The sequence below is a fragment of the Muntiacus reevesi genome, chromosome 1, assembly GCF_963930625.1.
Source record: "Muntiacus reevesi chromosome 1, mMunRee1.1, whole genome shotgun sequence".
NCBI lineage: Eukaryota > Metazoa > Chordata > Mammalia > Artiodactyla > Cervidae > Muntiacus > Muntiacus reevesi.
In genome coordinates, this window is record NC_089249.1 from 29,206,430 (window position 1) to 29,220,568 (window position 14,139).

At 37.2% G+C, this 14,139-nt stretch overlaps 1 protein-coding gene across 3 annotated transcripts in view; it reads right to left on the reverse strand.

The window, feature by feature from the left end:
* Positions 1-818: 818 nt before the first annotated feature.
* The window catches only part of RASSF8 (Ras association domain family member 8), a 130,030-nt gene continuing 116,709 nt past the window's right edge, over positions 819-14,139 (reverse strand). For all 3 annotated transcript variants that reach the window (XM_065940144.1, XM_065940135.1, XM_065940153.1), the window contains exons 3-5: positions 8,291-9,180; positions 5,535-5,679; positions 819-4,911 (exon numbers count right to left, since the gene is read on the reverse strand). In XM_065940144.1, the coding sequence (XP_065796216.1) occupies positions 4,790-4,911; positions 5,535-5,679; positions 8,291-9,180 (1,157 nt within the window). In that variant the 3' untranslated portion in view covers positions 819-4,789. The remainder of the gene's footprint in view (positions 4,912-5,534; positions 5,680-8,290; positions 9,181-14,139) is intronic.

The following is a 14,139-nucleotide window of genomic DNA, read 5'->3' on the forward strand; positions in this document are numbered from 1 at the left end:
CAGGAAGATCTCGTGGAGGAGGGCATGGCAACCCACTCCAGTACTCTTGCCTGGAGAATCCCATGGACAGAGGAGCCTGGTGGCCTACAGTCCATGGGGCCACAAAGAGGTGAACACGACTGAGCACGCACAGGTATCACTTTCACATTAGTAAGTAAGTGACTGGGACTTTCCTGGCAGCCCAGTGGTTAAGGCTCTGTGCCAAACCAGGGGTCGGACACGGCTGAGCACACATGCACGCACGGATCAGACACGGCTGAGCAGGATGCAGGGGTGACCTAGGATCCCCCAGGCCAAGCAGTGCAGTCAACAGAAGAAAGAAAAAAGGTGGTTAAAATGTAGAAGCTGGTTATTGTATAACTGATTACGCAGCTTTATCATGGAATACAGGAAAGTACCTTGGTATCTGGAAGGACTAAATTCAAGAGCCCTGTGAACTACTTGTGAGTTATGTAAAGTTCTGGGATGGTGGAACACACCTCCTGCTGTGCCCGGCAGGCCAGGTGGGAAGTCCTGAATTGTTCTTTCTCTTCCTTTCACTGGTGGTTTTAAAGAGACCTGGGAATACAGAGCTACAGTAATAATTTTTCTTCTACTTTTGAAATAAAAGTGAGGCATATTAGTTTAATTCAGTTTCATTTAGATGAAGCAGCTGTCTTGGCAGCAACAGGTAATGCCTTAACTATAATAATAAACATTACTTTTAGAAAAATGTAATTCTGTGTCACTGTTAGGCAGACCTTTTCTCTTGGGCATCTTTTTAAAGGAAATAAAATTATATTTTAAAATATTAAAGAAACAAGCCAGCAATTGTAATGCCCCAGTGAATCCTGAAAATTTATTATTTGGGAGAATATCAGATATTGATCCTTTGTTTTACAGTTCATGATAATAATCAGAAAATATACATTTTGAAATGACAGTCAAAAGAAAAGAAATAATTACATATAATACAGATTACAGGTATTTTACTTGTACATAAGCAAAGCAGTACTAAAAGCATACTTAGGGGTTCATAGTAGGTGAACATGGCAATTTTCTGTTTAAAGCTGCAGCAACTCAAATCCTCTTCGGGTCAATAAAGAAAGACAGATTGAGAAATACATGTAGGGCTTATCACTGTGTCTGGCTGTAAACCTATTTTTTTAACCTTTCCCCTCCCCCCATATATATATGTATATACTTTATTGCCTTTATATTTCTGCTGGTTTAATATAATTAGTATACTAAATAGTTATCTGCATTTATTTGGTTTCTAAAAATATATAAAATGCATTGGAATAGAGCTCCTGCAGCTTTCAAGCAGTCACTGTTCTGGCATCGAAAGCTTGTTCTGGAAATGTAAAGCAGCAATACTGAATAAATAGTGATTGTTTTGTCTTCTCCACACAGCTGATGGCCTTCAACCCAAACTGAAAAACACTGTAGCAAATAGCATAAACATGCAACTTAAAAAAAAACCCAAAAATTGACATAATATAAAAGTAAGACTTAATGAGCTAAATTTTAATACAATATGGACTAATAAAGACAACTTTAGGCAGAAGAGGGATGTGAACACAGAACTGTTATTTACATATAAATTAAGGCCCAATTTTTCAAAGGCAATGTACACAGGGAACCGTCCATCTGCTCATGCCCTTTGCACACCTGAAGTCAAGAGGTTTTTTTGCCTTTTCCATGTTATTTCCTCAATCTGTTATTATAGTTATAACTTGGAAAGGTGTTCACAGAAGTGGATTTAAATGAAGTTTCTTTTCTTGAAAGGCCACTTTGCTCTTATTCACAAAGAAAATATTCTTTTAGTGCAGGTAAAAAATGTATTTATATTCTGGAAGCGAGTGCTTTTTTCTTCTTCTTAAACACTGTTAATATTCACATTTCACAGTGTAAGTTCTATGTTTTTACTGTCTTAGTCTTGTTTTAGCTTTCATCTACAGTTAATTTGAACTACAGAAACTGATGACTGAGGGAATTATTTAGGTAACTCCTATTAACACCAACCAAAATCTCACATATAAATTCCCCATGCATCAGGAAAAAAAAAAAAGCTAACCAAAACATTTCATCAGAAAAAAAAAAAAAAAAAAGACTGAGGTAACCCACTACAGATCATTCTCTGAGGATGACAAACACTTCAAAGAGTCAAATATACTAATACTATTTCAAATCATCCCTTGGTAAGGAAAAAAAAAATCTTCTAATTTATTTAATACCTGTAGAAAATCACAATTAAACAACTTTCAGTGTAACAATAATTTAAAAAACTTATAATCTAACTTAGTATTCAGAAACTGAATATTCCCCCAGATGCAAAATTTTCTATTTAGTATTTTTGCATACCAGTGCCCACTTCCCCTCTCTGAAATATATCCAAAGATGTGGTACTTAATCTAACTCATTGTATTTACAGTAGATAAAAATGATCAGAAATAGACTAAGATATTTTTAAGATGTTTTAGGGAGATGAGTTTTCTTTCCTCTATTTTAAAAAAAGACTTAGAAAAGATTTCTTAGAGATGTACTTCCAGAAGTCATATAACTGGTTAAAAAGTACAGCTGCTCGTTGTATTAATCAAATTCACATTTATATAATCTTCTTATCAAGGAAATAGTATTTCTATCTGTAATTAGGTCTGTGAAGATTATTTGGCAGCTTGAAAATTCAGATGAACTGTCAGGATCCGGCCAGCCTTTTTTAAAAGTTATTAGGTTAATGCTGATAATAATTAACAACAATTGAGTTGGATCCTGACTTTGTGTTTTTCATGGTATGCCCAGGTATCTTTGCAATGAAAAATTGCAAAGTCTAATATGTTTTCAGTTTAATGTTTTGATTTAAATAGAATGTAATCAATTTATAAAAATTGTTTTTCTTTGTGAATAAGATCTCAATTCTCTGAACAACAATAACAAAATGACCCAGTATAGAATGGAACCTTTTAAAAATAAGGCATATATCGGGCATACATAAACCATTATTATCAGAAAATCTACAAATTATTTTGATTTTTTAATTCGAATTTTTAAATATATATAGATATGAAATAACTATTACAAACTGAGAGCAAATGTGTATAGGTTGTGGTTATTAGGTAAGAATCATTGATTTATCAAGTTTTTTTGCAAAACAGTATAATGGCAAGGTCAACTTGGTAATTCTAAGAACCCAAAGAAAATATCTTTAGTTGAGGTCTGCCATTTAGCTGGACTAGAAAAGGCAACTATGCATTATTACTTTCAGTTCTCTAGAAGCTTCTATACATTGTCATAGCCATTCTTAAAAATTTTCATTGGAAACCTAAATATAGCAGCATTCTTAGCATTCATTAAACCAAAAATAAGTCAAATATGTTTAAAACATCCAAAGTTGCCCTCATGCATAGTGTATAACTTACATCTTTTTATTGTTACCATGGCATTAATATACTAACCCACTTTTATTCTGTTGCATGTCAATAATACAGACAATATGTTTTCCTCAGAATTAAAAACTATTTTAAATTTTAGAATAAAGTCTAAATTATATTGTACCAAATTCTGATCAGAGGGAATGTAAAAATGGCTAGGTATCTGACCACATTCATCAAGAAAATCTGGTGCATCTCAGGTCAGTACTCATGGGAGGGGTGTTGACTCATTTTTGGTTTTATAAATAAGAAAATATATGCACAGAGGGAGCTTCATGTCCTGTAAAAGTCGAACTGAAAATTAATGAAAACAAACACTGAATTTAACTTTATTTCCTTAGTAAAAAGTACCTAACTCCAATCTACTTTCTGTCTAAATGACTGGAGAAATTGCAACCGTTTATAATGTACACAGTAAATTATGTGCAAGCAATAACTTATCCAGGGTGCTTTCAGCAATAACCATACATACAAAGTGGGTTATTTTAAGATATATATCACTTAAAGCAACATTCCTGAAAATATCCTCAGACATCTCTTATTTGTCTATTATGGCAACTCTGAGGATCCATGAGACTAAAATAAAAGGCAGGGCAGAAACAAAACACATCATGTTACAGGAAACCCCATGCCTGTTTGGATAGATATTCAACAAGTATATTTTTGTTCAACAGTGTCTGAAGCACTGCAAACATTTTAAACATATATATAAAATTGACTTCATGAAAATATTTCCGTTTTTGTATGTGGTCATTCCTGTGCTGGAAATACTGTAAAGGAAAGATTAAGCTTCAGATTAAAAAGAAAACCTGACTTCTCTCACCTAATTAAGCAGTGGCCAGGATGGGTTCACAATGGCAGAGTGCCCTATGACTTGTGGAGCTGTAAGTCAGCAATGCATGGAGTCTGGCGACATGCACACGAAGTCATTATCACACGATACGTAATGTATCAGTCACAGGGCAAGTACTAATAAAAAATGCTAACACATCAACATTCACTCATTAACTGATTACATGGAATAAATAAACTGAGTCAGTCACATATTTCTCTCCACTCTTAGGGCAGGGTTTTATTTACGTATGCACACTGTATAATACGTTCCTACTGCTCTCGAAACGCTACCAATAAAAATGAAGGCTTGGCATGACAGCTGCTGGACAAAAACGTCAACACTGTGGGTGTGTGGAAATACAGTTTCTTTGTTCTTTAGCATCAGTGCAGAGGGTATGGCTCCAAGTGGTATGCAACTTAGGACAGAAAAAAGATACGGTGGCTTGTGAAACAGATCCTCTGTTCATCATTGGCACAAAATCAAGGAAGGAATCTTCACTGTCCTTGGTACCTTTACTGGATCTCTACCCTGAAGACAGGTAGCGTTATACATATATGCCTTCAGGATTAAAACCGGACGAGATAGGATTCTGTAGAATACGCAGGTTACTGGGGAGCTGCCGAGAGGAGCCAGGCCGCTTCAGAGACCCGGACTGGAATGGTGCCTCTAAACAAGAAACAGAGAAAGTCGTTTGATATTTGCACCAGTGACCTGGAGTACTCACTGACATGAGAAATTAGAACGTTCCCTGTTCTCAAGAGCCAAATGATACAGAGTAATGACTGCACCCCCACAGGTTCTGGATGAGAGGCTGGCTGAGTCTGCTTGACCCTCTCAGTTGATAAAATAGTTTCCAGTCATCTGAGGAGTTCATGATCTTTTAAAAAAGGTGAGCACTGTACCTCTCCTTCTGGGTTGTTCATATCATATGCATAGGCAGATTTAGAACTGTCTTTTAAATACCAGCACAAATTAATAACGAAGACTTTTAGGAGAGGAAGAAGGGGCCTTAGGAACAGAGAGAAGTTAACACTCAATTTAATAGACTGTAACTCACACATATTTCAGGAAAAGTTTGCAAGGAAACAGTTTAAAATTAATGATAGGATATCTGCCCATCTAAGTAAATAAATAACGTAAATATTATTGATTCTTCCCAGAAAAAATTTCTTTACGTGACCCAAGAATCAGCTTTGAGTAGTAGGAGAATGTTGCAAGCAAATGTAAGTAGTTTATTCAAAGTTAACAGTGAAAATAAAGTTTTTTAAAAATGGTTTTTCAAATCTTACCCCTTTCTGTGTCTGCATGCAAGGCCTCCACTTCAATGGGTTCCGCTGGCAGAACGGTGACTTTCGTCCCGGTCTGCTGGATAAACTGCTGGAGGTTGACTTGCCGCAGCTCTTTGGTCAACTGCTCCAATTCTTGTTCTTTGTCCTAGACAGAAGTTAAATGTTTTCTAAAATTTGAGGATTCACTATTGGCCAGCTCCAGACATCCTGGTCACTGTCCACCTGCTGTGGGGTTAAATGTGGGATGCTCACTTTCACAAGAGTGCTAGTAACAAACCCGGTTTATATCGACATTCTGGGCTGAGGAGGTTAAGCTCACTCAGTGGCATGGGCCAAAAAATAGGCAAATAAAAGACAACAGCTTCTTCAGTTTGTGCTTTTAAATGTCATGCCTTCCTCTGCTAGGAGTACACTATGTACCTGATGAAATAAATCTATGTCTATAGACTTTCATGAACAAAATACTGGATTCCATCTATCCCGGTGTTTACAGCAATCTTGCTAAGCTCTTCATGATGATACTTCCCCATTATCTACTTCATAATAAGTGTTAGTCAATCAGTTGTGTCTGACTCTTTGTGACCCCATGGTCTGTAGCCCATCAGGCTCCTCTGTCCATGGAATTCTCCAGGCAAGAATACCAGAATGGGTTGCCATTTCCTTCTCCAGGGGATCTTCCTGACCCAGGTATTAAACCCGGGTTTCCTGCACTGCAGGCAGACTCTTTACCGACTGAGGCACCAGGGAAGCCCACTACTTCATAATATACAGCAAAATTAATAGTTATTTGGTTCATGAGATTCGGGCTTCTTGTTTTTTTTTTAAACTGTTTTTAGGTTTTCATGAAATGCTTTACTGAGATTTATGTTAGAGCAGGAGGAAAGCAAGATTCCCACTATGGGGTTTTTAAATCCTTGACAAGCAGGTCTGTGAACTGAAGAGCTCTAAAGTAACGAGACCGAGTTTGGATGGCCAGAAAGCTCCAAAAGCAAGGAGAAGTATTCTGCTATTCAAATGGACTTTCTTCTTTCTCTCTTAGGGCTCTTGTAAGAAAAGGCAGCAGGGCCTCATCTAAGCTGGGGGTGTCTGAAGGGCCTGGTAAGGGTAGGGAAGAGAAAAGAGAAAGGAGTGGTTGTTTTTTGCTACTTTGAGTGTAGGGGGTACTTGGAGATAATCTGAGTAATTTGATTATCAGATACTTTTCACAGGAAGTGGGGTTTACTAATAATAACAATTTTCATAAGTTAGGGTGTAATATCAAGGCAATATCATTTCCAAATGTACCCTTAAGTGTCTAAATAAAGGGTTGACAGAGGATGAGAAGGTGGTATGGCATCACCGACTCGATGGACGTGAGTTTGAGCAAAGGCCGGGAGATGGTGAAGGACGGGGAAGCCTGGCGTGCTGCAGCCCAGGGGGTTGTGAAAGAGTCTCACAGGACCGAGCAACTGAACAGAAAAATATAACACTGACCAGTCACAGGTTAACAACCTCCTGTTACCGAGAAGTTCCTCATTTTCCAATATTTGCTGGTAGTTCTACCTCTCACCGTAATAAGTGGCAGAGACAGGAAATCTTACCAATTTTTCCTGAAACCTCAGCTTTCTCTGCTTGTGGAACTGTTCCTCCTCTAAAGCATCTCTTCTGAAACTCCAATGTGCACGGGCACTATTTGGAGATGCTGTTACTACATACAGTCTGAGTTTTTAACCACTGTGCCGTGAAGCCTCATGGTTCACTCTCTGATCCATCATTACAGAGCTTCTAAACCAGCACTGTCCGATACATTAGCCCCTGAACATATGTGCTACTGAGCACTTGAAATGTGGCCAAATATGACTATAACAGAAATTTAACTTTATTTAATATTTGTAAACAGCTTTATTGAATATTATTTAACTTTAGTTTAAATGTAAGTAGCCAGGGACTTCCCTGGCGGTGCAGTGATTAAGTGTGATTTCGATCCCTGGTATGCCTCGTGACCAAAACACTAAAAATAAATAAATAAAACAGAAGTAATACTGTAACAAACTCAATAAAGACTTTAAAAATGGTCCACATCCAAAAACAAAAAATCTTTAGAAAAATGTTGAGTAACCATTTTGTAATCAACTGTGTCTCCTTCTCATTTCAGCTGCTAGAAACAGATACCTCTTTGCAACTCCTATTAACATTTACTACCACAGTCTTCCCAAGAATGGGCATCCAAGAAATAAAATATGAGCTGAGTGATCATGGTCTGAATGTGAAATACAAATGTTCCTGTATGTGGTTTAGAGATGGGAAAAAGTCAGGGAGGAACCTGCCCCTCTGGAGAGGAGAGAAGACGTGGTTAGCAACAAAGGAAGGCGATTACAGTCAGCTAGCCACACAACCTTTGTGCACCCCTTCTCGGCGATCTCTTTCAGCTTTGGGTTCCCTACCGTTAAAAGGAGGAGGTCAGATTCACTGCCTCATCATTAGTGTCCACTCCTGCTCTGAGATTCTCATCACCTGTCTCCAATTACCTAGTGCTGCCGCTGCCACAGTAAGAAAGCTGCTTTCGCGGAAAAGGACCTGTGGCTTCAGCTCTCATCTTTGTTTTAGCCTCCTACCTTAGTGTTGTCGTAAGTCACAGAAATTCTAAGAAACTTATAAACCAAGTTAGGTTTCTAACTCTAAATGTAAGGGGAAATGAATAATCATTAAAGAAGATGCTGAAAGATATTAATTCTCTTAAACAGAGGAAACATTCTTTTTATAAAAAACGTTCTTACCTGTAATCGTTTGGTGGCTTGGCCAAGAGATCTCTCCACAGCTTTAATACCATTTTCCAGCCTTAGACTCTGCTGGCCTTGAATGTCAATTTCCCCTCTGACCTTACCGATCTTGCCTTTAACCTCTTCTTCATTTACTTGTGCCTCTTGGACTTCCCGTTGCAATTTTTCTGCTTCAAGACCACTTTCCATAGTCTGAATTTGAGCCAAATAGTCCTTTAACTTGCTTTCACATTCTGTTATTTTCTGTCTTATTTCTTGAAGTTGATCTTTCAGCTGTTTTTCATTTTCCTGTTCAATCTGTAATTCATTTTCCCAAAACTCTTCCTCTTCAATTTCTACATCATTTCTTTTGATCTTTTGCTCCAGGCGGACAATTTCCTCTTCGAGGTTAGAATTATATTTTTGCTCCCAAAATCGTATTTCTATTTCATTTGATTCTAGCTCTTTCTCAATGGATTGGAGTTTCTCTGTCTGCAAACGGATCAGCTTCTTCAACTCATCTGCTGTTGTTTTGCAGTTATTCAGCACCTTTTGCTTAAATTCAGTTTCTTTACCTTTTCCAAAAATGTCCATTAATCCTTTGGCACCTCCTGTAAATGTTAATGATTTCCTTTTAGGTTCTCTCCTTTTGATTGTTTTGTCAATCTGAGGCCTCAGTTTAGCTAAGGGGGGCAAACTCTGCCTGTACAAAGTTCTTTCAGGAATTCGAGCCACGCTATCCGACGTGGGTCGCTCACTGAGAGATGGCCCCGTGCGACGTAAGATCAGCTGTACATCGCTAGCATACTGCCCCCATTTGTTTAAGGATATGATAGGATTTTCATGAGGTGCTAAGTGCCTTTCAGTATCTCTCCATTTTTCTATAAGAGTGTACCTTCCAGTTCGACCTAGATAAAAAAGACAAAAATAAATTTTCAAGATGGGATATGTAATAGCTAAAATAATGCCTCCAAACAGAGGACTTATTGGATAACTGTGTCTTCTCAATAAGCATCTCATTCCAGTCTATGATGCCTTTGAAACTTTCACTTGAACTCCTTAAGATATGTAACACATAAAATATGGGATGTGAGTTGCATATACCCTTCAGACTGGCTTTAGAAAATCATCTCTAGACTTTAAACCTCAATGAGAATCTTAACCTATCTTCCTGCCAAATGTCTGACTGCCCAGACCTCGTTTGGGGCAAGACCTCCCACTGAGACTAAGGGGGGCACTAGAGAGTCCTGCTGGAAGCCAGGACCTGGTCCCAGGAGCCAGGCAGGACTTCAGAACTCGAGCAAACGTCTACTTGGGGAATCCCGCCGGTGTCCCTGCACGTTGGGACTTGGGAAGCTGGAGCCCCTGTTTCTCCTCCTGAAGGGAGACATGGAGCCAGTGGAGGGCCTGCTGCTCGGCTAACGGGCGCTGGACAGGCCTTCCTCTGCCCCCACCTTCCTGCACACCTGTGGCAAATAAAAAAAAAACACCTCAATGAAAACAACCCTTCAAAACAATTTCAAATAAAAAGTGGGACCCGAAGAGAAGTCCTGTTCACTTTTGATAAATAACTTCACAGAGTCTTTAAAAAAATCTAACAAGGCAAAAATACTATTAAAGAACCAAAATAGAATAAAATTATATTTGTATTAAAATATACTGAATATAACAGTAATTATGGAAGATAAAGATTCAGAAAACTTTATGTCATTAGTTTGAGTACACTTTCTAAATATTTCCATTTAAGACGTGTAGGTCAGATGGATATTAATTTGTGAAAAGTGTCCATTAGACATTTGAAACTAATGTTATATATCAATGAAAGTTGCACAGTCATGTCTGACGTTGCGACCCCATGGACTATAGCCCACCAGGCTCCTTTGTCCATGGAATTCTCCAGGCCAGACTACTGGAGTGGGTAGCCATTCCCTTCTCCAGGGGAATCTTCCCAACCCAGGGATCAAACCCAGGTCTTCCTGAGCCACCAGGGAAGTCCCTATATATCAATGATATCTCAATTTTAAAAAGTATCCATTAATAGTTAATATTATTACCAAAAAACCTCACCCTGCCATCTAGCAATTATAATACTGGCTCATATACAGCCACAGATTTATTTTCTGTGTCTTCTGGAGCTTGAATACTGGAGCAGGTCCCCAGGGGACCTTCCCAATCTAGGGATTGAACCCATGTCTCTTGTGGTTCCTGCACTGGCAGGCAGGTTCTTTATCACTAGCGCCCTTATATTGCAATACCTGGGCAAATAAGGAGACTGGAATGTCTTAGCACCCTGGATTTGGCTTTCTGGAATAAAAATGTTCTTAAGATTTTCAGGTTAAAAATGACTGTAATTACCCCCAGCAAAACCACATGACCAATCTTCAAGGTTAAACTTGTTCCACATGTATACACTGCTTCAAAGATCACAGCACTTTGTGTTACTGGCTCTGGTGTCCGTCAGCGACTTTTAGGATCTCTCTCCTGCCACCTGGACCCCATGTCCTCACCAGTTTATATGAAGGGCTAGACAAGGTCAGTAGAATGTTCTCTAATCCTACCAGGCCATGAAGCGTCTTTAAAAAGAAAACTGAATAATTACACTGTATGAACGAAATTAAAATCTTTAAGGCCTGTAACTGAGTCATAATTATATATAAAGCTGATTCTTCTAATACTTAATGGTACTACTATTCCATGAGAATGCCTTGGTAGATTATTTAGAATTGTTTTTACTACCAGCTTTTCCTTTTTGTTAAATAATGCATATTTAGTGCAATTAGGAAAAAAAAAATACATCCAGCAACATAAAAAAGCTTTTAAAAATGTATATGAATTAATACTTTTATTTTATTATAGAAACCGGGTTTTAGATAGTTTATGTAAGAGTTAAATCCCATAATCATTGTTTTTAATACCTATACTTGGCAAGGTCCAAGAGAATCTGAATACTTCATTCAGACAGATTCCAGTTCTTCCTGCAGAACTCCTTTTAGTGCAATTTATTAAATGGACATTTAATAAAGGTAGAGTTCTACCTTGTATACTATCTCGATGTAGCCTAAGACAAATAAAATGGAATATCTATCTATCTGTGGCATTTGTAGTTTAAAACTTTTGGCTACCTGGATCTGAATGCCATAATCTGTAATGATAAATAAAATACTGGCTACACTTTACAAGAGTTGAAGCAATTGAGTATAATCCCAAGAATCATTAACTTCATATAATGAGGAACATCACAAAGAGATTTTAGTGCATTAGTGGAACGTCACTGTATGAGTGACATCATTAGAATGAAGTAACAGATGACTTTCACTTAACTTAAAGCGGAATACATGACTTATGGAGTAATATGAAGTTTTAGAAATATATACCAAATATACACTCAAATATCCAAATATGAATCATCCAGAAGCATTATGCCCTTATTTCAACCATTTAAAAAGAGTGGTAACTATTGTTTTAGAAACAATTTTAGGCAATTTCTCCTTAGAGACCAAAAGTAAAATCATCATTTAAAAGTGTCACATCTTGTTATTTATTCAACAAATATATACTGAACAAACATTTATCAGAAATAGTGTCAGGCCATGACAATATATTCAGTTAAACACCCTGATTATGAAAGCTCTGCAGAAATTTTAGTTTTAACTGACATTTGATTTTTTTCTCCAGTATCAAATTCTCCTTACTCCAAAGATGAATAATGTATGTGCTTCAAAAGAACATGACAGAGAGCTAGTACTGACTTCTTATGAATTTAATGCTAACATATCCTCCTGTTTCTGGACATATTATAAGTAATTTCAGTTAATATCTGACTTATTATTCTTTATCTGTGGTGAAAAATCTATCCTGTCTGACTCAGTTTTTCTGACAATACTTTGCCCCTTGAGTTACAAACATTTTGGAATTAGTGAGCCTAATTAATCCATTCCATAATGACTTAGAATTCTTACAATAAACATTGCTCTGTAACAGAACTTACATTGTATCATAATATATAAACACACACACACACACACACACACACACACACACACACACACACACACACACACACACACACACACACACACACACACACACACACACACACACACACAGAGGTCTCTTCTGGCATACAATCTGCCTGCAATGCCGGAGACCTAGGTTCAATCCCTGGGTTGGGAAGATCCTCTGGAGAAGGGAATGGCAACCCCATGGGATTTCCCAGGCAACAGAACTGGAGTGGGTTGCTTCTCAGGGGGATCTTCTTGACCCAGGAATCAAACCTGAGTCTCCTGCACTGGAAGGTGAATTATATACATTTCCTGACGATATACAAGTATTCTGCAAATTTGTCAGTGAATTTTCTGTAGGTCCTGCATGTAGCTATTAAGATAACTTACCATAGAGTATTTATCTTATGATGACAGTGACACAGTATAACCTATCAGCTAGCTGTGCATTCAACACATTGTTAAATCATTCACAGTGTATCTTCCCAGTGTGTTGATGAGACTATCACATAATCACAGAATTACTGCATATTAATTTAGGACTTACTTAGGATTTTATTACAAATTTACTACCATTAAAAATAATGAACATTTATTGATTTCATAATGATTAGCATTGAGTATGTCCCCTATATGCTAGGCTTTGTGCTGGTTAGTTTACATAAATAGTATCAACCAAAATAATAGCTAACACATCAATATAAACCACTAAGTTTTGGGGGGATTGTTTATTAATGCAGCATAATCTTACCCATCCTGACTGACGCATGTTGTGAATCACATGTGTTCACATTTGTTAAAATCTTTTAGGGATATGGAAAATATAGAAGACACTTAGAATTATGGCTGATACACTATACTATTGCTATAAATATAAAAATTGTAAAAGATGATCTTGGTTATAAAAAAGCCATATATTTTACTACTAAGGGTTTTTAGTTTTTGCTTCAATGTAATTCAGTCGGTAACTATATTTTCTAACAGCTGTCCACTGGGATTATAGAGGATATAAAGAATGCAGTATAACAGTAGTTAACAGCGGGGTTCTTGAAGAAGACTTCTGGTTTGAATCCCAGGATGCTCCTTACCAGCTACAGGAGTTTGGGCAAGTCATTTAACATCTCTGTGCCTTGCTCCATCACCTCCAAAATAGGGGTCATAACAGGGCTCTTCTCATAAGACTGTTGTGAAGATTAAATGATGTGGAAAATTTAATTCCCAATTCAGTAGTGAAAAGTGAGACTAACTATGAAGCTTTATGGAGAGTGAAACTTTTTTTTTTTTAAAGCTCATCTGTAGGTACATACAAAGCATTGCTTGTAACGTTTACCCTTAGAAGCAAGGTCATCAGTGATTCTTTTACCTTCCCTGTGTTTTGCTAAACTTCAAAACAGTCTATAATATGTAAAGCAGATATAAAATTAACCAATTCATAATTTTCTAAAATTGATCATTTATATATGAAATTAAGAGTTAAATGTGATGATATATTATTTTCTTTATCTTCTAAGGGATCATATAATCTTACAGATGAATAGGACATTAGATGGTCTCCAAGTTCAGTCTGTACTGTACAGTTCAGCCTGCACCAATTTCAACCAAGTTCACAGAAACTTTAAAAAATTCATTCATTTATTCACAAGTATGTGTGAGTGTCTACTACATGCTACACATGGTTTTAAGCTATGGCAATAAGGAATAACCAAACAGTGGCAGGCAATACACAGCACATGGATGAATGAATGTAGGTTACTGTCCATTATCCAACAGCTTTAAGGTTAGATATGCTAAAAATTAAGAATTTTTTGGATGACAGAAAGGTAGCAGAGTGCTATCCTGCAAGTCCACAGTCAAACATATTGAAAA